This window comes from Drosophila melanogaster, chromosome 4 (assembly GCF_000001215.4).
Source record: "Drosophila melanogaster chromosome 4".
Classification (NCBI taxonomy): Eukaryota; Metazoa; Arthropoda; class Insecta; order Diptera; family Drosophilidae; genus Drosophila; species Drosophila melanogaster.
In genome coordinates this window covers 851,955-873,979 of record NC_004353.4, presented here as the reverse complement: position 1 = coordinate 873,979, position 22,025 = coordinate 851,955, and the positions used below count along the sequence as shown (strand labels likewise).

The 22,025-nt window shown below is 35.7% G+C and overlaps 2 protein-coding genes and 1 non-coding gene across 12 annotated transcripts in view, besides 9 other annotated features; 2 read left to right on the top strand and 1 right to left on the bottom strand.

Moving 5' to 3' along the window:
• The window catches only part of unc-13, a 44,508-nt gene extending 38,352 nt beyond the window's left edge, over window positions 1-6,156 (top strand). For 6 of the 7 annotated variants that reach the window (NM_001297788.1, NM_001272146.1, NM_143692.4 and 3 more), the window contains 6 exons: window positions 54-345; window positions 409-766; window positions 1,755-1,853; window positions 1,906-2,068; window positions 2,134-2,260; window positions 2,326-3,050. In NM_001297788.1, coding sequence (NP_001284717.1) covers window positions 54-345; window positions 409-766; window positions 1,755-1,853; window positions 1,906-2,068; window positions 2,134-2,260; window positions 2,326-2,487 — 1,201 coding nt within the window. In that variant the 3' untranslated portion in view covers window positions 2,488-3,050. Of the gene's footprint in view, window positions 1-53; window positions 346-408; window positions 767-1,754; window positions 1,854-1,905; window positions 2,069-2,133; window positions 2,261-2,325 lie in introns of all 7 variants that reach the window. The other variant, NM_001258497.2, reaches the window with a different exon arrangement.
• Window positions 1,655-1,702: a mobile genetic element.
• asRNA:CR43425 (antisense RNA:CR43425) lies at window positions 2,554-6,156 on the bottom strand. Its single transcript, NR_047711.2, has 2 exons — window positions 5,954-6,156; window positions 2,554-5,878 (listed from the first exon to the last, which is right to left on the bottom strand).
• Window positions 3,588-3,908: a mobile genetic element.
• Window positions 6,157-6,717: 561 nt separating the features above from the next.
• Window positions 6,718-6,771: a mobile genetic element.
• Window positions 6,772-6,954: 183 nt separating this feature from the next.
• Window positions 6,955-20,423, top strand: Gyf (Gigyf). 4 transcript variants are annotated; one of them, NM_001169357.4, is made up of 10 exons: window positions 6,955-7,004; window positions 7,686-8,049; window positions 8,108-8,278; window positions 8,338-8,632; window positions 9,569-12,187; window positions 12,593-13,540; window positions 13,599-13,673; window positions 18,140-18,294; window positions 18,345-18,724; window positions 20,213-20,423. In NM_001169357.4, the coding sequence occupies exons 2-9, from the start codon at window positions 7,714-7,716 to the stop codon at window positions 18,468-18,470; spliced, it is 4,725 nt and encodes a 1,574-aa protein (NP_001162828.1). In that variant the 5' UTR covers window positions 6,955-7,004; window positions 7,686-7,713; the 3' UTR covers window positions 18,471-18,724; window positions 20,213-20,423. The 4 variants fall into 4 exon arrangements, with proteins under 4 accessions (NP_001162828.1, NP_651950.3, NP_995600.2 ...); NM_143693.4 differs by lacking the exon at window positions 20,213-20,423 and having other exon boundaries at window positions 8,129-8,278; window positions 18,345-18,580; NM_205878.3 differs by lacking the exon at window positions 20,213-20,423 and having other exon boundaries at window positions 6,955-7,010; window positions 8,129-8,278; window positions 18,345-18,580.
• Window positions 13,731-13,871: a mobile genetic element.
• Window positions 13,873-16,592: a mobile genetic element.
• Window positions 15,126-16,236: a mobile genetic element.
• Window positions 16,593-16,749: a mobile genetic element.
• Window positions 17,409-17,719: a mobile genetic element.
• Window positions 19,701-19,795: a mobile genetic element.
• Window positions 20,424-22,025: the final 1,602 nt, after the last annotated feature.

Sequence of the window (22,025 nt, the reverse complement as noted above, 5' to 3'; positions counted from 1 at the left end):
ACATCAAAGTTACGAAAGAGGACAAAATATATTTTTAATTTAAACATCTTTAGTTTGGAGCCACGAATAACTCAATCAGTGCGAGAACTTGGAGACATGCTGCTTTCTATTAAAGGAGGCAGTGGAACCCTTGCTGCTGGTAATCTTGCAGCTCAAAGGAACGCGGTCGCCGTTGAGGCCGATGAAGTTTTAAGGCCGCTTATGGATTTACTTGATGGCTCTTTAACTCTCTATGCGCAATCATGTGAAAAAACCGTGTTGAAGAGGTTACTAAAGGAGTTATGGAAGATCGTAATGCGAATATTAGAGAAAACAATTGTTTTACCACCTATGACTGATAAAACTGTTCGTTATATAACTCTATGGAAATTATAGAAATATTTAATTAATATCTACTTTTTTAAATAGATGATGTTTAAACACCTTACTGACAATGCAAAAAACTTGGCATCGAATGCAAAAATTGAAGACATGGGTCGTTTGTTCAAGTCACATATGGCAGGAAAGCAGGATGTTAAGAGTGCTCTGAGCGGGGTAATGGACATATCAAAAGAAGTAGAAAAAAACTTGTCACCCAAGCAATGCGCAGTGCTTGATGTTGCCTTAGATACAATAAAACAATACTTTCACGCGGGTGGCAATGGACTGAAAAAGACCTTTCTCGAAAAGTCGCCCGAGCTTCAGAGTTTACGTTACGCACTCAGTTTATATACACAAATGACCGACACACTAATCAAAACCTTTATATCTAGCCAAGTTCACGAGGGTAAGTGAAACTTAAAGTAATCCTGCATAATGACTGTTGGCATCTTTTTTCTTAAACACTTTTAATTTTAAAATTTTTACAATTTTTGGTAATACATTAATTATAAGTACTTCATTATTACGTTGTCAATTTCGAGAATGCGGCGTCAACTTCTACGTTAGGGTTAAGAAAGTTGAGGATTTTTATTTTATTTCTTATTTGAGAATGTATTTTGCCATTTTTTATCGGTAAACCAAAATTATTTTGACCACGTCCACCCTTTGGGCCATAATCCGCCACCAGCTGTCACACCAAAGACATTACTATTTTTTGCAAACTTGTTTCTTGCTGGCTTTTGAGCTGGTTCTATATTGCGGATAGAGAAATCGGAAGCGTTTTTGTGTTTAAGAGTACTCTAAAGCGTTTCACAATACATCGCTGCATCGGCGATTTCTTCTCTGCACAGCCGATCCAAAAAGAAACCTAGTCAAAGGGAAAGGAATTTGCAGACGATTCTTTTTCTGAGAGACACGCCCCCTTTTTGCGGATTGTCGTGCGATTAAGTTTTTGTGCGTATGAGCGTATGCGATGGTGTTTAAATGCTTAACATTGTCGTAGTGATGAATCGCAGGATAATCCGGTTTATAATTTTCGCTTGTTTTCATACAACTTGAGTGTTTTCTTAACTTTAGAAACATTGGTTTTGCAATATGCAGCCATTGTTCTGAGGGACCCAAAAATCATGCTTGCTCCGCTCGTACCCACCCTAGGGATTTATTTTTCCATATTTTAAAAAATGCTTTAATTTTTTACCTTAAAAATGCTGTCACGCTTTAATGTTTTTATTAGATTATTATATTTATTTGAAAATGTATATCGATATTGAAAAATAAATTTTTAATTTCACCCTCGCATACGCACTAGCCGAGTATCGGGTATCTGATTGTCTAGGAACTCACATATCTTGTTAATTCTATTTTGTTAACTTATTTTCATTACTTATATGTAGTCGATCTAGAAAACTCAGAGGAAAGTGTTGGGGAAATATCCGTGCAAATAGACTTATTTTCCCATCCCGGCACCGGTGAACATAAAGTAAACGTGAAAGGTGAGTTCAAAATATTGCCATTATATATATGCCATTACATTTTTTCCTTTAGTTGTTGCTGCTAATGACCTTAAATGGCAAATACCATCGGGTATGTTCAGACCATTTGTTGACATTAATTTAATAGGACCGCACCTGCAAGAAAAAAAAAGGAAGTTCGCTACAAAGTCGAAGTCTAACAACTGGTCGCCTAAATACAACGAATCTTTCAGCTTGTAAGACCCTTTATCAAAAGGTAAAAAGTTAAATAAATTTTCATAAAATGTTTTACTTATACCAGCACCATTGGAAATGAGGAGCAGCTGGACTTCTTTGAATTGCACATTTGCGTTAAGGACTATTGTTTTGCTCGTGATGACCGACTTGTGGGCGTGGCTGTAATTCCATTAAAAGATATATCGGAAAAGGTATGCAGTACTAATAACATATTACGAGAGTAATAAAGTACATTTATGTGTATTATGAATAATAGGGATCGGTCGCATGCTGGTTACCCTTAATGAGACGAATTGAAATGGACGAAACGGGCTGGACCATTTTAAGAATTTTGTCACAGCGAAATAATGATGAAGTGGCCAAGGAATTTGTCAAGCTTAAATCGGAAATACGGCAGGAGCCAACCATGGGTACATAAACCGGGCACATCGTACTACCAAATCCTCAAAACTTCAACAATATTAAATACAACATAACATTGTTTAATTGGACAAAACAACTTTATTTGAATTTATTCTTTGGACAGGTTTTTATTACAAGAAATCCTAGGCAACAATGCTAGTTGAAGAAATCATGCATAATATATGAATATAAATATATATCTAAACTTAAAGTATGATAAAAAAATATGTATATGTCTGGTCAGGTATACAGAAATAATACGTTTATTAGGTTAAATATTTATGTTTTAAGCAACTTTAAAATGCGCACCCACACACTTGCAAAAAAAAATTGTAATATTTCTGTCTTTTGGCACTTGTACATTTGTACATAATGCAGGGCAGTCACTGAATTAGTTATTTTTAAATTCATTATCATCTGTACATTCTAAACTCACAACACGCACATTCCTATTTATGTAAATAAGTACCTGTATAATAATTAATTGGTAATTCTTGAACAAATTTGTTAAAGATTCTTCACATAAGTCCATGTGAATCTTTATTTTTTTCTATTGCAATAAAATAAAGTATATTACGTAAATCGTGGAAATAATAATTAACATGTTAAGATGATCCTTAAGCAAACCTCTAAATGTGGATGTGCAGGTCTTCATAGTATGGAAGTAATATCTTTAATATAACTTTAATTTATATTTATTTATTTATATTTATATTTATATTTAAGTGTGTCTCAGTAGGGGCTAAATAATTCTAAACTAGCTCTGGGGGCGTAAAGTAATAGATGCAGACACCAGCTTAGGTTTTGTTGAGCCGGTAGCTTATCCAAAAGGACGAAAAGTCTCATAAATCGTATGGCACATTGTAATACTTGAAGAGGTCTTGGCTTTATCCTTGTCAAATGCTAACCCAATGAGTTGGGCCCTCAATAATTAATAAAAGTTCTAAAAACGAGCACAATAACAATACAACACATATATCTCCTTCTTGTTGTGAATTTTAATTCTGTCGAGCATGCCGAGTGTGTATATATTTGGACTTATAACTTTAGAGTAATTAAATGCTTAAACAAGAATAATAACAAAAATGTATGTATTTATACACGTTCCTCGTAGAGTAAATTCGTTGAAAAGTATGTAACAGGCGGAAGGAAGCATTTCCGATTATATAAAGTATATATATTCTTGATCAGGATCAATAGCCGAGTCAATGTAGCCATGTCCATATGTCCGTATGAACGTCGAGGTTTTTTCTAGTCTAACGCCTTGAAGCCGCCGAACCAGTCACTCCCACAATTTGGAAAATTTTTAAAATTTTTTTTCATTTTATTTCCCAAAATCTATTGATATACCGAAAAATGATGAAATTTTGCGTTCGCATTCACACTTGCTGAGTAACGGGTACTCGGGGTACTCGATTATAGCATAGCATTCTCTCTGGTTTTTTACTAAACATTTATTTCATTTTAAAGTGCAGTCTTTAAAAATAAAATAATAAATAGCTTCTGTTTGCAAAATAATATAAACACACATTTATATATGTATTCCATATGAATGTCAAAATCAGTTGCTAGAATTTGTAAGCTAGAATGTAGCAGAAAGCTAGCTAAGTTCCCCGAACTTCCTTCCTTACACGAAAAAAAAAAAATTAAAAATGAGTTTAAAGTGCCTTAATAATTTAACCATTTTCAATATAATTTCAATATAATTCTAGAATTATAAACAAACTTAAACTTCACAACACAAAAAAATTGGACACTTAAAGTCTACGTCAACTCTACATTACACATATTTTTTATAAAACCTTTTTAATATCTAACAGCTTTACCCTCGTAACTTTATCTTTTCACTATTCATTTTTTTTGTCAATAGATACTTTGAAATAAATACTTACATATATTTTAATATTTATACTTTATTTAATGAGAATTTCGTCCGTAACGTTGATCTTTATTTCACGTATTTGGCAGCACTTACAACGGAGTATTTTACAACACTTTTTAAGTAGAGCAATTATTTCCAAATGATCCGACCTAAGACAAAACTTAACTAACAAATTCTATTTCGCAAAACCACATAAGAAAAAAAAATTTATTTTTTGGTTAAAATGTTATTCATATTAAATTGTGCAGGCCTCCGAGCAGGAAACTGCTCAGTATCGAGACCAAAATTTCATGTCATAAAACTTAACGGTAACAGCAAAATCTAACATTCCGTAGAGTTTAATTTAAATTCAATACACTAAATATCACAGAATGTATGTGCCATTCATTTCCCTGCTTATCCTGAGTAAGAACTGAACATACTTCTCGAAGGTATTCCCTCATTATCCTCGTTTCTTTCGGACGACCTACGTGATGAATATCCTTCAAAAATCATCTAGCAAAACAGCCTGTAGCGGCGTTCATTGAAAATGTTCGTTTCCGTGAGCTATGGGCACCTACACGATATATATAGAAAATTCTTGCCTACTATTTATTTTACGTGGGGCGTGTCGTTTGAATAGAGACCTCAAATTGATATATCTACGAGGCTATTTTTCGTAGAAATCGCGTCTTAGCCCACCACCCTATGAGCGCTTCGGTGCGACTGTATATATTTGGGAGCTCCCACACATGATTAGATTTCCTTTCTGTACTGTGAAGGAGACAGTAATCCGTTACTACTCCATAATATCAAGGACACCATGTTATTGTTCAAATGTTTAAAAATGTTTAAAAATTCAAAATTCATGTTTATTTAAATATTTTTAACACCTACACCATATGCATATCATTCGATTTCTGGAGGCATACTAGTAATCTTATAATTCTAGTCCATGATCTAATATTATAGCACAATAAAGCTAAATTAAATAACTACTTCCATTCTTAATATATTTATCTTTTTTGTATCATGGCGACTTCAGCGTGCCGAACTTCACTATTTTCTTAACAAAATTAATAGTTCAGAAATTTAGCTTAAACCATAGAATTATATGGGGATTCAATCAACTCTAATCTGGATAACCGTCCCATTGTTACTTATGAGGTTCAAATTTAATATATATTTATTTGTCTTTATCTTGCACTTAATGGGAACCAACATCAGGCTTACATATTATGCACTCACCCTGTCGTTGTAACTGTGTTGAAGGCCTTTCCACGTTGGTTAACGACGTACTGTAGGAGATTATATGTATAAAGTTTAACTGCCTTAGAAGCCGTTTTCATCCTTGCCGAGATAACGAGAAGCCTCGCCTACTGCTCGCCATTCCTTCTCATACTCCTAACTTGGAGCAGGCTGAGATCCTGCTGTTGCAATGATATTTTTTCCCCCACACGCAGGAACGCTCAGAACGGGTGCAACTGACTTTAGGTCTCGTTACGAAGTCTGCGTTTTTGGTTTACATTTTGAAATGACCCTTACGCTAAATTAAAAGCATTATAAGCGATGCGTTAAGCGCCCGATCTGGGAACAGTGCCAAAATTTCAGATGTACTCACTGCCTCGAAACGTGGTAAAGATTAAGATCGCTCGAGCTTCGCTGTTATACGATTAAGGTATCCGAAAATCCTTCAGAACATGGGCATCAGCGTTATGGGCGTCATATCGTTTTCAGACAAATCACATGCACCATTGGCGATTTTCGTTTCCAATATCTGGGCGTTCATACGTACGAACAGACAGTTATACAAAAGACAAAAGGGGTGCGTATACATCGCAGCAAATTTTTGACACATACCCCTCACTTCATGACTTATGTAAAAAGACCAAAATAATCACAAACCAGGTATTCATTTTGGATCAAACCAGACAAACGTGGTTATGAAAACGGTTATGAAAATAATGTAACCATATTAAAATTTATATATATATATATAAATATATATATCCACTACTATATATATATATATATATATATATTTAAATATATACATTTGTATTTATATATTTATTCAAAATAAACTAATACATCGTTTACTTACACTTTACTATTTCTACTGTTATGTTATAATACTGAAAAACTTGAACTTGAAATGAAAATCGACTGCTTGTTAAATATAAAATTATTAACAATTCCGAAAGACTAAGTTTCAATACAAAGCTAACAACAAGGTAGGAATCTAGCTTTGGCAGTGATAATAATTAAATAATAATATTAAAGCAAGAATTCCCGTTACTCAACTTAAAGAAAAAAATCAACACATAGTTAGTGGTCGTGGAAACATCGTCTGCGTCTATATCTATAGAATCAGCATGCTTTAAGTTCTAGTTCTTATAGTTCCTGAAAGCGAGACGTTCTTACAGACAGACGGATTGGTTGATTTAAAGATTGACACTTATGCATTCTCTAAATCCCGGTGCTTGATGTTGCAATGTGAAGACAAGGGTGATGTATCTGTCAACTAGTAGTAGTGGAGCTAGTGTATAAGAAGCAAAAGTGGCAAGAATACCCCTGTGCTAAATTAAATTGGAAGCTTGACATATCGCAAGACGGCCACGCTGGCCTTGCTCTATCTTATGTTGGCGTTGGTATTTTAAGATATCTCGGTGGTACGTGTAAGTTGAATATTTTTACGAAATTCAATTTAAAAAATTTTTTTAGGATGTGCAGTTATAGTGGCTTGATTTTATTAAGATTACCAGAAGAATTAACTAAACAATCTTTAAAATAAAACACACCCGCCCAGTGTGATAAAGTCACACAAATCAAAAATTTGTACATACATCACTGTGTGTCTGTATGCGTCCAGATACTTACGAATTTTTTTTACCTTTTAGATCTATATTAGTTCTATTAGTTCTATATTTCAAACATGAAAGCTCGAATCAGACATTTCAATTCTATAAACATGTTAATTTTAATGTGTGATGAGGGTGCATGTGTATTTCGCGTTCGTGTGTGACAATCAGTTTGATATTTTAGGTTAGGTTTCTGTGTTGCTTTTATATTATATTATTTTACTTTTACTATCCATTCTGTAAAGCTCTGGTAAGTTTTTTTTTATCACTAGTTCTTAACTAAGCTTTAAAATAAATCCTTTGTTGTACTGTTTGCTTTGAAAAAGACTTGAAGCTGTTTGCTTTATTTATAGAACTTGAACTGTTTGAAAAATAAACAATTGTGCACAGAATCATAAAGCCATTAGGAGTTTAACAAAAACACTGAAAATTTGATTTCATTGCCTTTCTTACAAATAAATCAACCAAAAACTTTTTTGAACTTATTGTCAGCATAACATTAAACAAGAGGCAAATAAAAATGACAGATTCAATGAAATTTGGCCCGGAATGGTTGCGCAATATGTCAGCCGAGCCTTCGGGCTCTCCCAGTACCTACAACGTTGGTAATGCAGCTCAAAACAATTCGATTGGAGGGCACAACCTGGGAAACAACACGGCGGCATCCGCTTCCCGTAATCTATTTCCAGAATACCGGTACGGACGCGAGGAAATGCTGTCCTTGTTCGATCGGAACTGCCTACTGCCGCAGATCCTGCCATCGTTCAAAAAGCTCTTCGTGGAAAAGGTTCAGTGCCCTCTTGCACTGACACCGAGCTCCGAGGAGGACATCAACCAAAACTCACTTGGCAATAACGTATGTGAAGTAATTTGACATGAGTTTTAGAACATAATTTACTTTTCTTTGAAACTAGTCTCGTCCTGCCTGGTTGCAGCGCTCGCCCAGTGGATTTGGTAGTGCCTCCCGAGGCTCTGGACGTGGTGGAACCGTTGACCGGGGACGGATGCGCGGAAAATCGGCCTATCATCCGATATACCAACGCCCAAGCGGTCTATATGATGAAAGCTTATCGGTTATATCAAAGGTAATTGCAAATACGAACTAAATAAGGAAGTACGATTAGTTGTTGATTTTTTCTGCCAGGCCGAACGCACATGGAGCGACCGCAACGGAACTGGAGATTCTGCGGCAACCACCACCTCCACTAGTGGCTCTGGTGCTCTAGATTGGAATGGAACTCCAAGCTCAAGTCCTCGAAAAGATTATTCTAATAATCATCGCAACTTGGAAAACTGGCGACGAACACGTAACGAAGATGGATCCGGTGATGGTCCATCCTCCAGCGGTTCCATGAGCGGACCCGATATTGCTGGTTGGCGGAGCGGTGTCGTCGGTGGAAGTACAAACGCAGGTTTTGGTACCAATAGCCATCGGTGGGGTCAGTCAATTACCTTTATATTATTATTTTTCATTTTTACTCCTACACATATGAGCACAATAATACATGTACTGCTATCTCTATCATGTAAATTTGACTTTCCAAAACTTTCCCCAGCCTATATAGTTGGCTATTCATTCGATACCATTCATGCTACAATCTGTTGTAAAGTTTGTGTTTCTTTAAAACGTATTCTAAAAAACCTTTTCATAAATATATTAAAATTAAGATTAAATGTTTTAGTTAATGAAGTATTTTATATGAGAATATTTAAACAAAAATGCTAATAGACCAGCTGAAATCCCTATGGTAATTTCTATGCAATGCATCAGGCCTTGTTTTTATTTCATTCCTAAAGTACATCGCTGGTAGCTTTAGTACGTTTTCAAATAATGATCTTTTTTTTTCCAGAATAGACTTGATTTATCAAAATTGAAAAATAAAAAAACGCGAGCCCATTTTAAGTGTTATGTATCAAAGTCCAACTAACTAACAGTTCAAACTATTCAAATATGGGCTTGCCTATACATAACAACGTAACCAAATATACTTTTTACACTTTGATACGCTTTACGCTTTATTAAAATGTACTTCTTCACCCGGTAATCTTCTATCGAAGTTTGGATACTATAATAAATTGTATATATAATGTATTTATAAAATTTTTGTCGTGCTTAGTGATTAAGAGTTAGTGTTCTGCCGCTATGTGGATCAGGTGTACAATCACTGACATATTTGCTTTCCTACTTGTATATCTGAATATCGCTTGCATTTCTAGTATCTAACTAAATGGGTAACAGTTTTGCAATAGCTCGACTATAGCGGTTTTCTGTTTAGTAAGTTTGCTATATTTGCTAAGAAGATGAACCAAGTTAAAATTTAAATAGTCCAAGTTATTGAACAACAGTATAGAACTTAAAAAAAAATTTTTTTTAGGAAGATCTACAAGCTGGCGTGATGAAGATCCTAGCGTCGACAATGCAGCTAGTTTACAACGCTCAATTTCAACAGTTGCGACTTTAAGTACAGATCGGACTGGAAACAATAAAGGATCTGGAATCGGAGCTGCAGAGGGAGTAGGGAGCATATCGCACCCACGGTTGTCGAGTTCTAAAATATCTCAATTATGGACTGTTAATAATGCAGCCGGTGTTGATGCCGACGAAAATCTACCCGAATGGGCAATTGAAAATCCATCGAAATTGGGTGGCAGTTTTGATGCTAGTGGAGCCTTTCATGGAGATACTGATCTAAAACCTATCAAAAGTTCGCATAATACTTTAAAAACCAAAAGCTTAGACTCCTATGACGATGTAAAAAGACCGAAAAGTAAAGACCTGTCTGATCCAGATAGTGGAAACGATATAACTCCAGAAACCTCATTAACGAAAGATACCAATACAACAGCTGTGCAAGAAGAAGTTGAAAGCAGTTTATCTCCAATAAGCTCTACAACGACAAAGGAAGTGATCCATGGAGATATTTCAGATCGGATTAAAGAGGTCGCCGATGAAGTAGAAAAACTTATAATGGATGATGATCATAAAATCTCTTCGAATCAAAGCCAACATCAAAATCATGACGGGTTTACAGCTGCACTTCCAAGAATGGCAGACATTGAGATAAACGTAAAACCGAGTGTTACAGCAGTGCATCGGCAAGCACCTTCCACCATGCCTATACAAATTACCCCTACAATTACAGATGTCGCTCCACCATCCCATGCAGTTGTGTCGTTTTCGGATCATGAGACAATGCAACACCATAACATGCACCACCTGCCACAATTTCCAATGATTCCTACACCGCATATCATCACTCCAAATCTAAACGAATTGTGGTTTTACCGGGATCCGCAGGCAAATGTTCAGGGGCCATTTAGTGCCGTTGAGATGACGGAATGGTATCGCGCTGGCTACTTTAATGAGAACCTGTTTGTACGCCGGTACTCTGATAATAGGTTTAGACCGCTGGGAGAGCTTATAAAATTTTGTCATGGTAACATGCCATTTACGCACAGTCACCTACTTCCATCTCCGATAGAACTAGAGAACATTCCTGTTGGTCAAATACCAGCCCCTCTAACGGCGTCACTTTCAATTACACCCCATAAGCCATCACCGATTCCTATCGCACTTTCTGTTGTTGAACAGCAGTTGCAGCAACAAAGAGATGAGCAACTAAAGGCAAATGTTACAGCAACAGCTGAAGCTCTACGTGCTGCAATAAAAGGAAGTTTTGGCGGAAATAGCATTGGTAATACGTCTCATTTGCTTACAATGCGGTTTCAAATGCTACAGGATCAGTACATACAGCACCAGGAATACCAAATACTAGCTGAGCTATCCAAAAATGAATGCTTTCAACGTCTTTCGGCTGTCGAGCAAGAAACAGTTGTTCGTCGGAAAGTTCAATTGCTGGGTCTTCCTGAGTATTTGATCAGCTTAAACGGATTAAGCAATTCTTTGTCCGTACTGAACCCCGTTGCCGGTAGACAGTTGTACAGGGCAGTGGTTGAGCACGCCAAGAAGGATCAACAACATATTTTTGCAAACACCGAGCAGCAACGTTCAGTGGGAAATTTACTGGATGCTAATAATTTCATTCTAAATGCCCAAATAATGATTCAGCAATCGCAGCAAGAGGTAGGTCCCTTGGTATCATCCGTGGATTGTATTATGCAAGGTGGAACTGCAGCTGACCTAAATAAGCCGAATGAAATACCGAGGAATGAGTTAGACTTAATTAATGAATATAACTTACGGATGCTGTTGCGTGGCCAACCAACAAGTACTCAACAGCAACCACCTGCGCTGACGAACTCAGCTACCGAAAATCTCCCTGGAGTTGATTTTTTAACTGAAACACAATTGTTAGAGCGGCAAAACTTGATGATTCCAATCTGGTTACCCCCTAATAATAATAAGCAACAAGAAACCGACCAACAGTGGGCTGAAATGTCTAATGCGGATGCATCATTATGGGAAACGGCCAACTTAAATGAAGAGCGAAATGAAGATCAGCAACTATTAATACAAAAGTCTTCTGAAGCGTGCTTCGCAGATACAGAAAAAGATGTCAAAATTGCCCAATTATTTCAAGTTCAATCAGGAAATGTTGTTAACCACACCGCATTAGAGGAATTAGATCAGTCCCCTCAAAATTTAAAAGGTTCACATAATCAAAAAATAGTCAAATCCCTTGTTTCCGATATTCAACAGAATCATAATGAGGAACTAAATTCACATCAACACCAGGTAAAGCAGGCTAACAAGCAGAATCTGAATACAAAACAGAATGCGGCACAGTCAGCCCTAAAGCCAATTAATAACGAAAATGATCGCAAACGAGAACAGACAGAAGAAAAAAAAAGGCAAAGAGAGGAACGCAAGCGCCAGCAATTGGAAGATGATAAACGTCGGGCGTTGAATGAATCTGAAGAACAGACCCGCCAAATTCAAGAGGAAAAGGAAAGGCAACAGCAAATACAAGCCCAACGTCGAAAGGCATTGTTGGGCAATGTCCATTCTCTATCAGTTCAAAATGGGATGTCAGGTTAGTACTTGAAAAAAAATTTAAATTTACAAATTTAAAAATTTACATATATATGTAATTTATAACCACCATTTAATATGACATAGAAAGACTAGAATTTAAACTATTATTCGACTTTAAACAAGCGGTTTTAAATTGATAAATTTTATATATTGGTTTTAATTTAAGAACAGTTCTTTTTGCGAAAGAAATTTAAAAAAGGACAAACAAACCAATGCCAATGAGTTTTAATTGACGAAAAAAAAGTAAAGCTTAAAGTTTTATAAAGAACTCGTTTATACAAAAACGTTTACGGTGAGGTATATTTAAATTTTGGTCTTTTTGCAAGCGAAGATGCTTGGTATTTATTTTTAAAACGTAAGATTTTGAACTCTTATTGACACTGAATCGATGCTTTATTTATAGGAACATTAGCGTCTGCACAAAGCAAGAAGAACGACGATGCCAAAACAGCAGAACCCCAAGTATCCTCGCGCTTGCCGTCTACATCCGTAGCGCCTTGGTCTTTTCAGTTGCAAAATTCTATGAGATCGGCGCCTGGTCTGGCAGAAATACAAAAGGCAGAACGTCGAGAGCGTCGCGCAGACCAACAGCGACATCAAGAGCTATTAGACAAGCAATTGCGTGCCAATGCCGCAGCTGCGGCTGAAGCCAACGATGCTTTGCTTAAATGGCAGTCAACACCAGCGTCGGCGCCCGTAATGAGTCTCGCCGAAATTCAAGCAGAAGAGGCAAGGCGGTTGGCCAATGACCTTGTGGATCGGCAGCGTCGACGAGAACTGGAACATCACCAACAAGCTCCTTTGTCATCAGCGGTTTTGGTTACGAGTGCAACTTCCAACATCTGGGGTAACGCCAATAAAGCATGGAGTTCGTCCGCTGCTCAATCACTTTCGTTAAAAACAAGTTCTGGAACTGGTCTGTGGGACGAACCGAATCCATTAGGTTCTAATGGATCTGGAACAAGCGGTACCTCATCCGTAACTGCGGCGGCAGTCTTGGCAGGAGGATTAAACTCAGCTAATAAATCCACTCTGCAAGCTCAAAATAAGTCGTCGGCTTTATTTGCATCGCCTCGAAATTTGCGCAAGAGTCAAACATTGCCAGCCCTTAGTAACCCAGAAAAGTCAAATAAAAATGGACCAGGTCAACGGCCAGAAAAACAAAAGTTGGCTCAAACTCGTTCAAAGGGTGCCGCTGTCTCAATTGAAGAGAAGGATAGAGAAAGAAAATTGAATGCAAAAAGCCAGCAAAGCAGCACCGACCAAGCCATTAGCAAGGTTAATGAGTATGAAAACGAGTTCACTAGCTGGTGCATAAAGAGCCTAGATAATATGTCCGCCAAAGTTGATGGTAAATATTTGCATAATTGTTATATATTTAACTGTATTCATTTTCATTACATTTTTAGTACCCACGTTCGTTGCATTCTTGCAGGACTTGGAAGCGCCATATGAGGTAAAGGACTATGTCCGAATATACCTTGGTAAGTAATAAAAAATACCATAATTATACCCTTTACTCGTATAGGGTAATTAGGGTATACAAGATTCCCTAAAAAGAATATCACAGACAAAGGGAAGCGTTCCCGACCATATAAAGTATAAATATTCTTGATCAGGATCAATAGTCGAGTCGATCTAGCCATATCCGTCTGTATGAACGTCAAGTTCTTAGGAACTATTTTTTTTTTCGTACGGGTCCCACGGCCACACCTCCCGCCTAACCGACCGAGGGGCGCTGCCGTGTATCGTACGGCTCGATTCGCGAGAAGATATAGACGCGATATAAAAAAGAGAACAGGAACGAGGAAATGAATATAATGTAAAATAACTATATTAAATATTACTGTTAGTAGGATCTAATTATGTAATAAAAAAGTTGAAATCGATTGCTTTAAGAGCGGCAGAGAGCCAAGATTACAGATAATAGGATAAAGTCTATTATAAACAGAACATAAAACTCTGTAAGGGTCATGCAACTCATAGTTAGATGTACAATGATTTAAAATAAGGGGTATATAGTTTCTAGTGAATCTACTTGGAACCGGGAGTTAAGCCGACTAATCAAGTCGGGACTCTCAACATCCCCACGAATAAGCTTACAAATAAAGACTGTTCCAAGCATAGTTCTACGGTTAACTAGGGACGGTAAATTAATTAAAAGTAGTCTACTGGAATAAGGAGGTAATATACGGTTTGCATCCCAATTTAGGCGCCGCAAGGCAAAAAGTATGAAGTTTTTTTGGACCGATTCAATGCGGTCCGAGTGGACTGCGTATTGTGGACTCCAAACAGGTGATCCGTACTCAAGAATCGGACGGACTAACGAAATAAATAAGGTTTTAGTCAAGTAAGGATCAGCAAATTCCTTAGACCACCTTTTTATAAAACCAAGCACACCCCTGGTCTTATTGAAAATAGACGAAATATGGTCAGAAAATTTTAGTTTAGGGTTCAGAAGAACACCAAGATAATCAACCCGTGTTATTCTGTCCAAAGAGCACCCACTTAGAGTGTAAGTCGTGCGTATTGGGTTGGCACGACAAAAGGTCATAACTTTACACTTCGAGCCATTTAAGTCTAATACGTTATCACGGCACCATATTTGAAATCGGTCTAGATCGGATTGTAAGTCCAAATGGCACGCACTGTCCTTGTGCTGGAGGCATAATATAACATCGTCTGCGTACATAATTACACGCGAATGTTTTATTATTAAGGGGAGGTCGTTAATGAATAAGGTAAAAAGAAGCGGAACAAGATGGCTCCCTTGTGGGCCACCGGATGTGACTCGGAGAATACAAGATAAAGAATTTTTAAAGAGGACTTGTTGTGTCCTGCCATTCAGATAGCTTGAAATCCAATTAAGAAGATCAACAGGGAATCCTAAAAGATCAAGTTTTCTTATTAGAAGGTACTGATTAACAGAGTCAAATCAAAGACACTAGAATAACAAGATGCGTAACGGCCATACATTGGTTTGGCACTATGCAGCCAATTTTTTAGTGACGGCCAAAATTGCTCTCTTTCCGCTCGCTCCCGCTGAGAGCATAAGAAATCTAAAAATAGAATTTGCTTGCTTGTGTGAGTAAAAACAAGAGACGAGAACGCGTATATGTGTGCGTGTTGTGCTAGAAGACGATTTTCGGGGCCGAAATCAATTCTGATCGAAGAAATGAATTTACATTGTACATATTAGGGTAGTTTTTGCCAATTTCGTAGCAATATGATAAAATAAAATAATTTTTAAAAATTCGCGCCCTGACTATTATAATTTTAAAGCTTTTTAAATTTGCCGCTCGAATTAGCTACCGTTTACACATTTATATTTATGTTTAATTCTAATTTTTCTCTCATCTGAAAATTTTTTAAAAGCGAAATATTTTTTTTGAAACACTTTTAATGTTAATGTTACATCATATTAAGTCAAATGACTTAATAAATATACTAAATAATTAAATATGATAACTGTTTATTGCAAAAGTCATATCAAAGACACTAGAATTATTCTAGTGTCTTTGCTTTGTTCATATCTTGAAGCACGAAGTACGGACACAAGCACTCAACAATCATTGCCTTATTAATTTTTCACACGCCGCAAGATGAATACTCTATTGACAAATATTCTTATATAAAGTCATTTTTGAAATTTATTTTTGTGATAATATGTAAATAGATTTGGCTATTTCTAATCTATTTTCAAATAATAATAACGTTAAGGCAATACAAAACAAGAATCGCATGGTGCCAATAGAAGAATCGCATGGTGCCAATTGATCAAAAATAATATAGATTTAAAGTCAAAGAACTTCTAAGGTGAAGGGCATATTTTGTCAAATTTACAATGCATGAGCATACGTGTGTACACATACAGTTGTCTGCTATCACTTTATGCGTTGAAAAGAGTTGTATGCTGTAGCGCTCTCCGCTCTCTCGCTCTCTAACAAAAATTCGAGAGAGCCTGGAGCCACCTCTAGAGCCACGGCGAAAAAATCGTGTGCCAAAAAATCGTACGGCGTTACGCATCTTGTTATTCTAGGGTCTTTGGTCAAATGCTTTACTAAAATCAGTGTAGATGACATCTGTTTGAAGATTATTTTTGAAACCCTGTATTACGAAAGAAGTTAGCTCCAAGAGGTTAGTGGTGTTGGCACGGTGATATGATTGATCTACAAAGGTGCTGCAAATGAGGAGTGATAACATTTTCAAAAAGTTTTGGGATAGCCGACAATTTAGAGGTTCCTCTGTAATTGCTTGCATCCAGTTTGCTACCTTTTTTATGAAGATCACAAAGGACTCCTTCCATATATGAGGAAATTGTGAAGATTCCAGAGATAAGGTAAACAGTTTCAGTAGAGGTTTGCACAAGGCTTCCGCACAGAATCTGACCACAAAGCCAGGGAATTATAGCTAGAAGGCTGAGATTACGCATACAGATTCTAGGAACAGACGCAGCAGAAGTTTGTTGATCCATGTTGCCACGCCCACAAACCGTCCAAAACTGCCACATCCACACTTCTGCAAAATGTTTTGATACAATTTCATATTTATATTAGTTTTGTAACCACGCCACGTACCACGCCCACATTTTTACAAAACTGTTTTCATATTTTTAATATTATCTTGGTTAATACAAGTATTAAAAAAGGAATTGTTATTTTCAGAAGGGGTTTCTAACATTTTAAGTATAGTACGGTCATTTTTTAAATCTAGATAGATGGTAAACTAGATTTGTGCAAATGTAAGGAATGTCAAGTCCTTGCTTCGGATTACTAGGCTAGTCGATTTAGAAATTTTTCCTGCGTCCGGCGAAATGGTGGTATTGAGCATGCAGATTCTAGTGAAGTTGGCTTCGAAAGGTTTTCACGCCCACTCACGCCCGTACATAAAAACAACGTTTTGATATTTTTTATTTTATTCAGGCATGCTCCGGTAATCACAATTTTTTCTTTAATATTTTAAAGGTATTTGTACCTGCCTGTTTCGTCTCACCAACAGTGTGGTGATAACTTTTGGCAATGTACTTATCGACCCCTTGCCAAATTGAATCTTTTTGTTGCCGACGGCAAAATTTTTATGGTTAAATCTGAGTTGGGCTCAGAAATACATTTTTGATAAAATAACTAAGTGACAGAATAATCTTGTGGTGATGTGGAATAAACATCAATCGACCAATATTTCGCCTATTTTCGCCTTAGTTATCTGATATGATATAAAACAAGAGAGAATGCTAGTTAGTACCCGTTACTCAGCTAGTGTAAATGCGAACGCGAAATTTAATAATTTTTCGGGGATATTTATAGATATTGGGGAAAAAATGAGAAAACATTTTAAGATTGTTTAAAAGCGTGGGCGTGACCGGTTTGGCGGCCTTAGGCGTTATAGTGGGCGTGGACAAAAGAAATCCCGACGTTCATACATGGACGTGGCTAGATCGACTCGGTTATTGACCCTGATCAAGAATATAAATACTTTATATAGTTTCAAACTCTTCCTTCTGCCTGTTACATACTTTTCAACGAATCTAGTATACCCTTTTACGAGTAACGGGTATAAAAAGGCATTTACTTGTCATTTCGAGCAGACAAAAGTGCCCGCTCGAAAAATTCTTACGAATTCGAAAACGGAATCACCGATTTTGCGGTTTCAAGTCGAAATCGTTAAATTCTTACGAATTCGATTATCGGAGCATGCCCGATTATTTGTTTTCTCAATGCCAAAATCATTTTGGCAACGCCCCCCTTTAAGCCTACAATTAAATGTTTGTTCAGTAAACAAGTATATTGATTAAATGTCAATTGTCTTTCCAAAAAATATGTAGCTTACGAGAGTAACCGAATTCAAAGGAAATGTTAAAAAAGTTACGTTATACAAAATAGAAAATTATTTTTAGCCTAATACTATATAATACTATGTATTGGCCTTTAATAATAAGAGTATATTCTTTTAGGCGATGGAAAAGATTCTTTGGATTTCGCAAAGCAGTTTTTGGAGCGACGTAGCAAATACAAAAGCTTGCAACGTGCCCAAAAGGCACACAATGACGATATGTGCAAACCAGCTCCTGCCATTACGCCATCTGCGAATGACTATGCCGACAGCAAGGTACTTTCAGAATATTTTTTTAACATCGTATTAATTAAACCATTTTTAAGAACAAACAAAAAAAGATTAAAAAGAATAAGATGACTAAGATGGACGCCCGCATTCTTGGGTTTTCAGTAACTGCTGCCGAGGGTCGCATAAATGTTGGCATTCGAGACTACGTCGAAGGACCATAACCACTCCGAAAATGCGATCAAAACCTTATAATTTTCTATAAAATTTAAAATGTTATGAACTGCAGAATTGAAATAAACTTAGGTCACAAGATTATGTGCGTTAAACTCTGATATACCTAAATAAATATATATGTATATATGATATACATACAAATTACTTGAACTCAATCATTCTAACTTAGCAGTCGAAGCAATATCTATCATACTCGTCAGGGTTGCATTGGAACCCTCCGGCAAAAAACAACAGCACAAGGGTGAGTACTAAGAAATACACATTTGTTGCACCATCCTGTTGGTTCCATTTCCGCCTTTCCCGGCTTTGTCATTGGTTTTAATATTTGTTCGTTGTTGTATAAAATTTGTGCACTCAAAAAGGTATACATTGCGAAATCAAAGAAATTAACGACTTTTGTCTTTTTCCACTTGAGCGCAAAATAATAGAAAATAGTAAAGTTTTCAAATTCTTCTGTTGTTTAATTTCTTTTATTTCTTTTAATACATTTGTTATTTTATGTGCAGGATAAAAACAAGCTGCAATTGGTTCGTGCTGGAAGTTTTCATTGCGCCAACTAAAATAAAATAGCTAATTTTTTTCAGTCAACGCTGATCGGTCCTGAGAGTCAATGTTACCATACCTTTATAATTAACTAAACAAGAATTTTATGAAATAAGGGAAAGTATCCCATATGGACTCCCACTATCCCACTTTGACTTTGACATATTCATATGTTGGTTTGTTTCTATAATTATTCATAATTAAACTAATGTTTTAAATTTCAAAAAAGGATTGTTTGCTTTGGCAATTGTATTTAATTTATAACAAGAAAGCGTATATGTATATTTTCAAGAAGCAATGTGAACCACCAAGAAGTGCAAAAAGAACAACGGGTATTAAATCATTAATTAAATGTAATTGTATTCTAGCTTTGCCGTATGGGTAATTTACATACCATTTCCAATTGTTTTCCTCTACAAAAGTTGATATATATATATTAATATATATAAAGTATATATTAAAGGTGTGATAGTTAATAATATTAGCCGATTTCTCGACCCGTTCTGCAACTGTCATATCGATTAAAAATAGCAAGTAGATAAAAAACAAGAATTGGAGCCAGATTCGGTAATCGTACGCTTATATACCCTAGCCGATATTAAAAATTCAACATTCACTTGGCACATCTATAGGACTTTGGGGTCAGAAAATGATACAATGAAACAAATTTAATTAATAATTGTCATTAGAGTATTCATCTTGCAACGTGTGAAAAGTTGAAGACTACGATTTTTAGGTGCTTATGCCGCCCGCACGTCGTGCCTTAAGAAATCAATCATTTTGCAATAAACAGGTCATATATTTTTATATATTTTATAAATATTAATTTTTAACTATCTATGTTTGTATTATTTTTATGAAAAAAATTTTTTCTCTATATTCTGATTTGGTATATTTATGTTTTAATAATTTTCGTAATCGAAAGTTATAATAACAATTCAATATCGAAACTAAAGATACTGCTCACATTCCCCATTTAAAGTTTGTCGTCAATACCATTTTTACCATATGAATTATAAATATAACTATGTAAACAGTTAATTATTTGAACAAAACTTTAAATAATTATAATTAAATACTTAAAAAATTTAAATAATAGTCAAGGCGTTCATTTTTTATATAATATTTCGGTAGATCATTTTGGAACAAAATTGACAAAAACTAAATATGTAAGTTCGTTTCCTAGATCAAAACTGACGTCGACCTGAAATTCGTTTTCTAGCTCAAGAACACACCCAGCAGTTCCACAATTCATCGCTCTTAAAAACATCATCAAATCATCTCCTACGCCAGCAGAGCTAACTGGTTCGGCTGAACAGCTGACTATCTCACCGACTCCCTCGCGCGCGATCTTTTTCCCAAAAATGTATGCTTAAAAATTGCTGTGAATAAACGATGATATATAAAAAAAAATCATTTCTATTTGATTTTTCGCCGACTGCTAAGCCGACGCTCTCAGTCGCCGAGCGCATGCATCGTAAGAAACTTTATATTTGTGATACGCATCGCAACCTGCAAAGACAAAATATGTATGTTGGTAAAAGGGACGGGGACGAGGAATAGGGAAAGAACAATACAAGAAAGAAATTGATTAACAGATTCCGTGTCTAAAAAGCGCAATCCCTGATTCGCGAATGAGTTGCGACTAGATTTTTGTGGGGTTTAGACGCGATTTTAATTGAGTGCTATTGTTTAAGAAAAAGATAAGTATTTTATTTATTAGATAAGTATTAATTCATTAATCCAGGTAATTCCAGGCAATGAATTCATTTTACAAGTAACAACACCTACTACTCGCAACATCATTTAAGATACATTTTTCGTAATACATTTAAGTATATATACTAATATATATTATATATATTATTATATAAAATATATTATACTATACTACTACTATAAGGCTAGTCGAAAATGTAGACCCATACTCCAACTCAACTATAAAGAAAGTTGACCTAACACCGAAGGACAACAAGACAGCTGGAATTTTATATTTATTTGTATGCTTTAATTTGAATCCTATGTATCATTTAAATAGTAACATAGTGCAAAATCAAAGTATGACCGTTATTCTACGAGTAATAATGTATTCCGATAATCATATGTGTTAATTAGTTTGTCATTTTCCAACTCTTCCTTCGGCAGATATGTACATTTATAATATGATACAGGTTAACCAAATTATATTCGAAATCAAATATTGCCGAAAAGCCGATGTACCATAATTCAAACATTTGTATTTCTCCTTATAACTTCTATTAATTAAATAATAAAGTGTTTGCTCTCAAGTGCGAAAATTAGGGCCGTCAAATAGGCATATCAAGAAGCACCACCATGAATAAAATTCTACGCACCCCCAATTTACGAGCGTAACCAGTTTTATCAGATAATAAACAGGTATCTGGTTTCAATTGTGAAGTTCCAACATCTGTCGCAACCGACGAATTACAACACAAATTTGAAGCTCATATAACTCAATTAGAGCAGTCTTTTTCCAAACGATGAAATCGCGCCTCCGCCTTTGGTATTTCATTTATCTTAAAAAAAGTTTTATATTTTGTTTATATGGCCATTCGCATTAAATAAAAGTTAAAAAAAAGATTAGAGGAATAAAAGGTATATTATGGTAGTATGCTAGTATGGTAGCGTCGAAGAGCATCAGAAGCTTTATATACACGATCAAATGAAGAAATATACAGCAATCGAAAGGTTTAGAAGAATAGCTTTGAAGTGTAAAATTTAAAATTTTTGAAATTGATACTGGGGACATACCCACCAAAAATAATAAAAATTCTAGAATGCAAGAATACCATCTTTGTGTCGGTTATTTAATTGAAATATATATCTATCTTAAAAAGTAGTCTTTTTTCCGTAAAAATTCACGCTCCGACGTCATGACGCAAAATAACACGTAAAAACAGTAAAACAAAGTACAAAGCCACATTCCGAACTGTATAAATTTAAAGATATGTATATATATTTATACCCGTTCTTCGTAG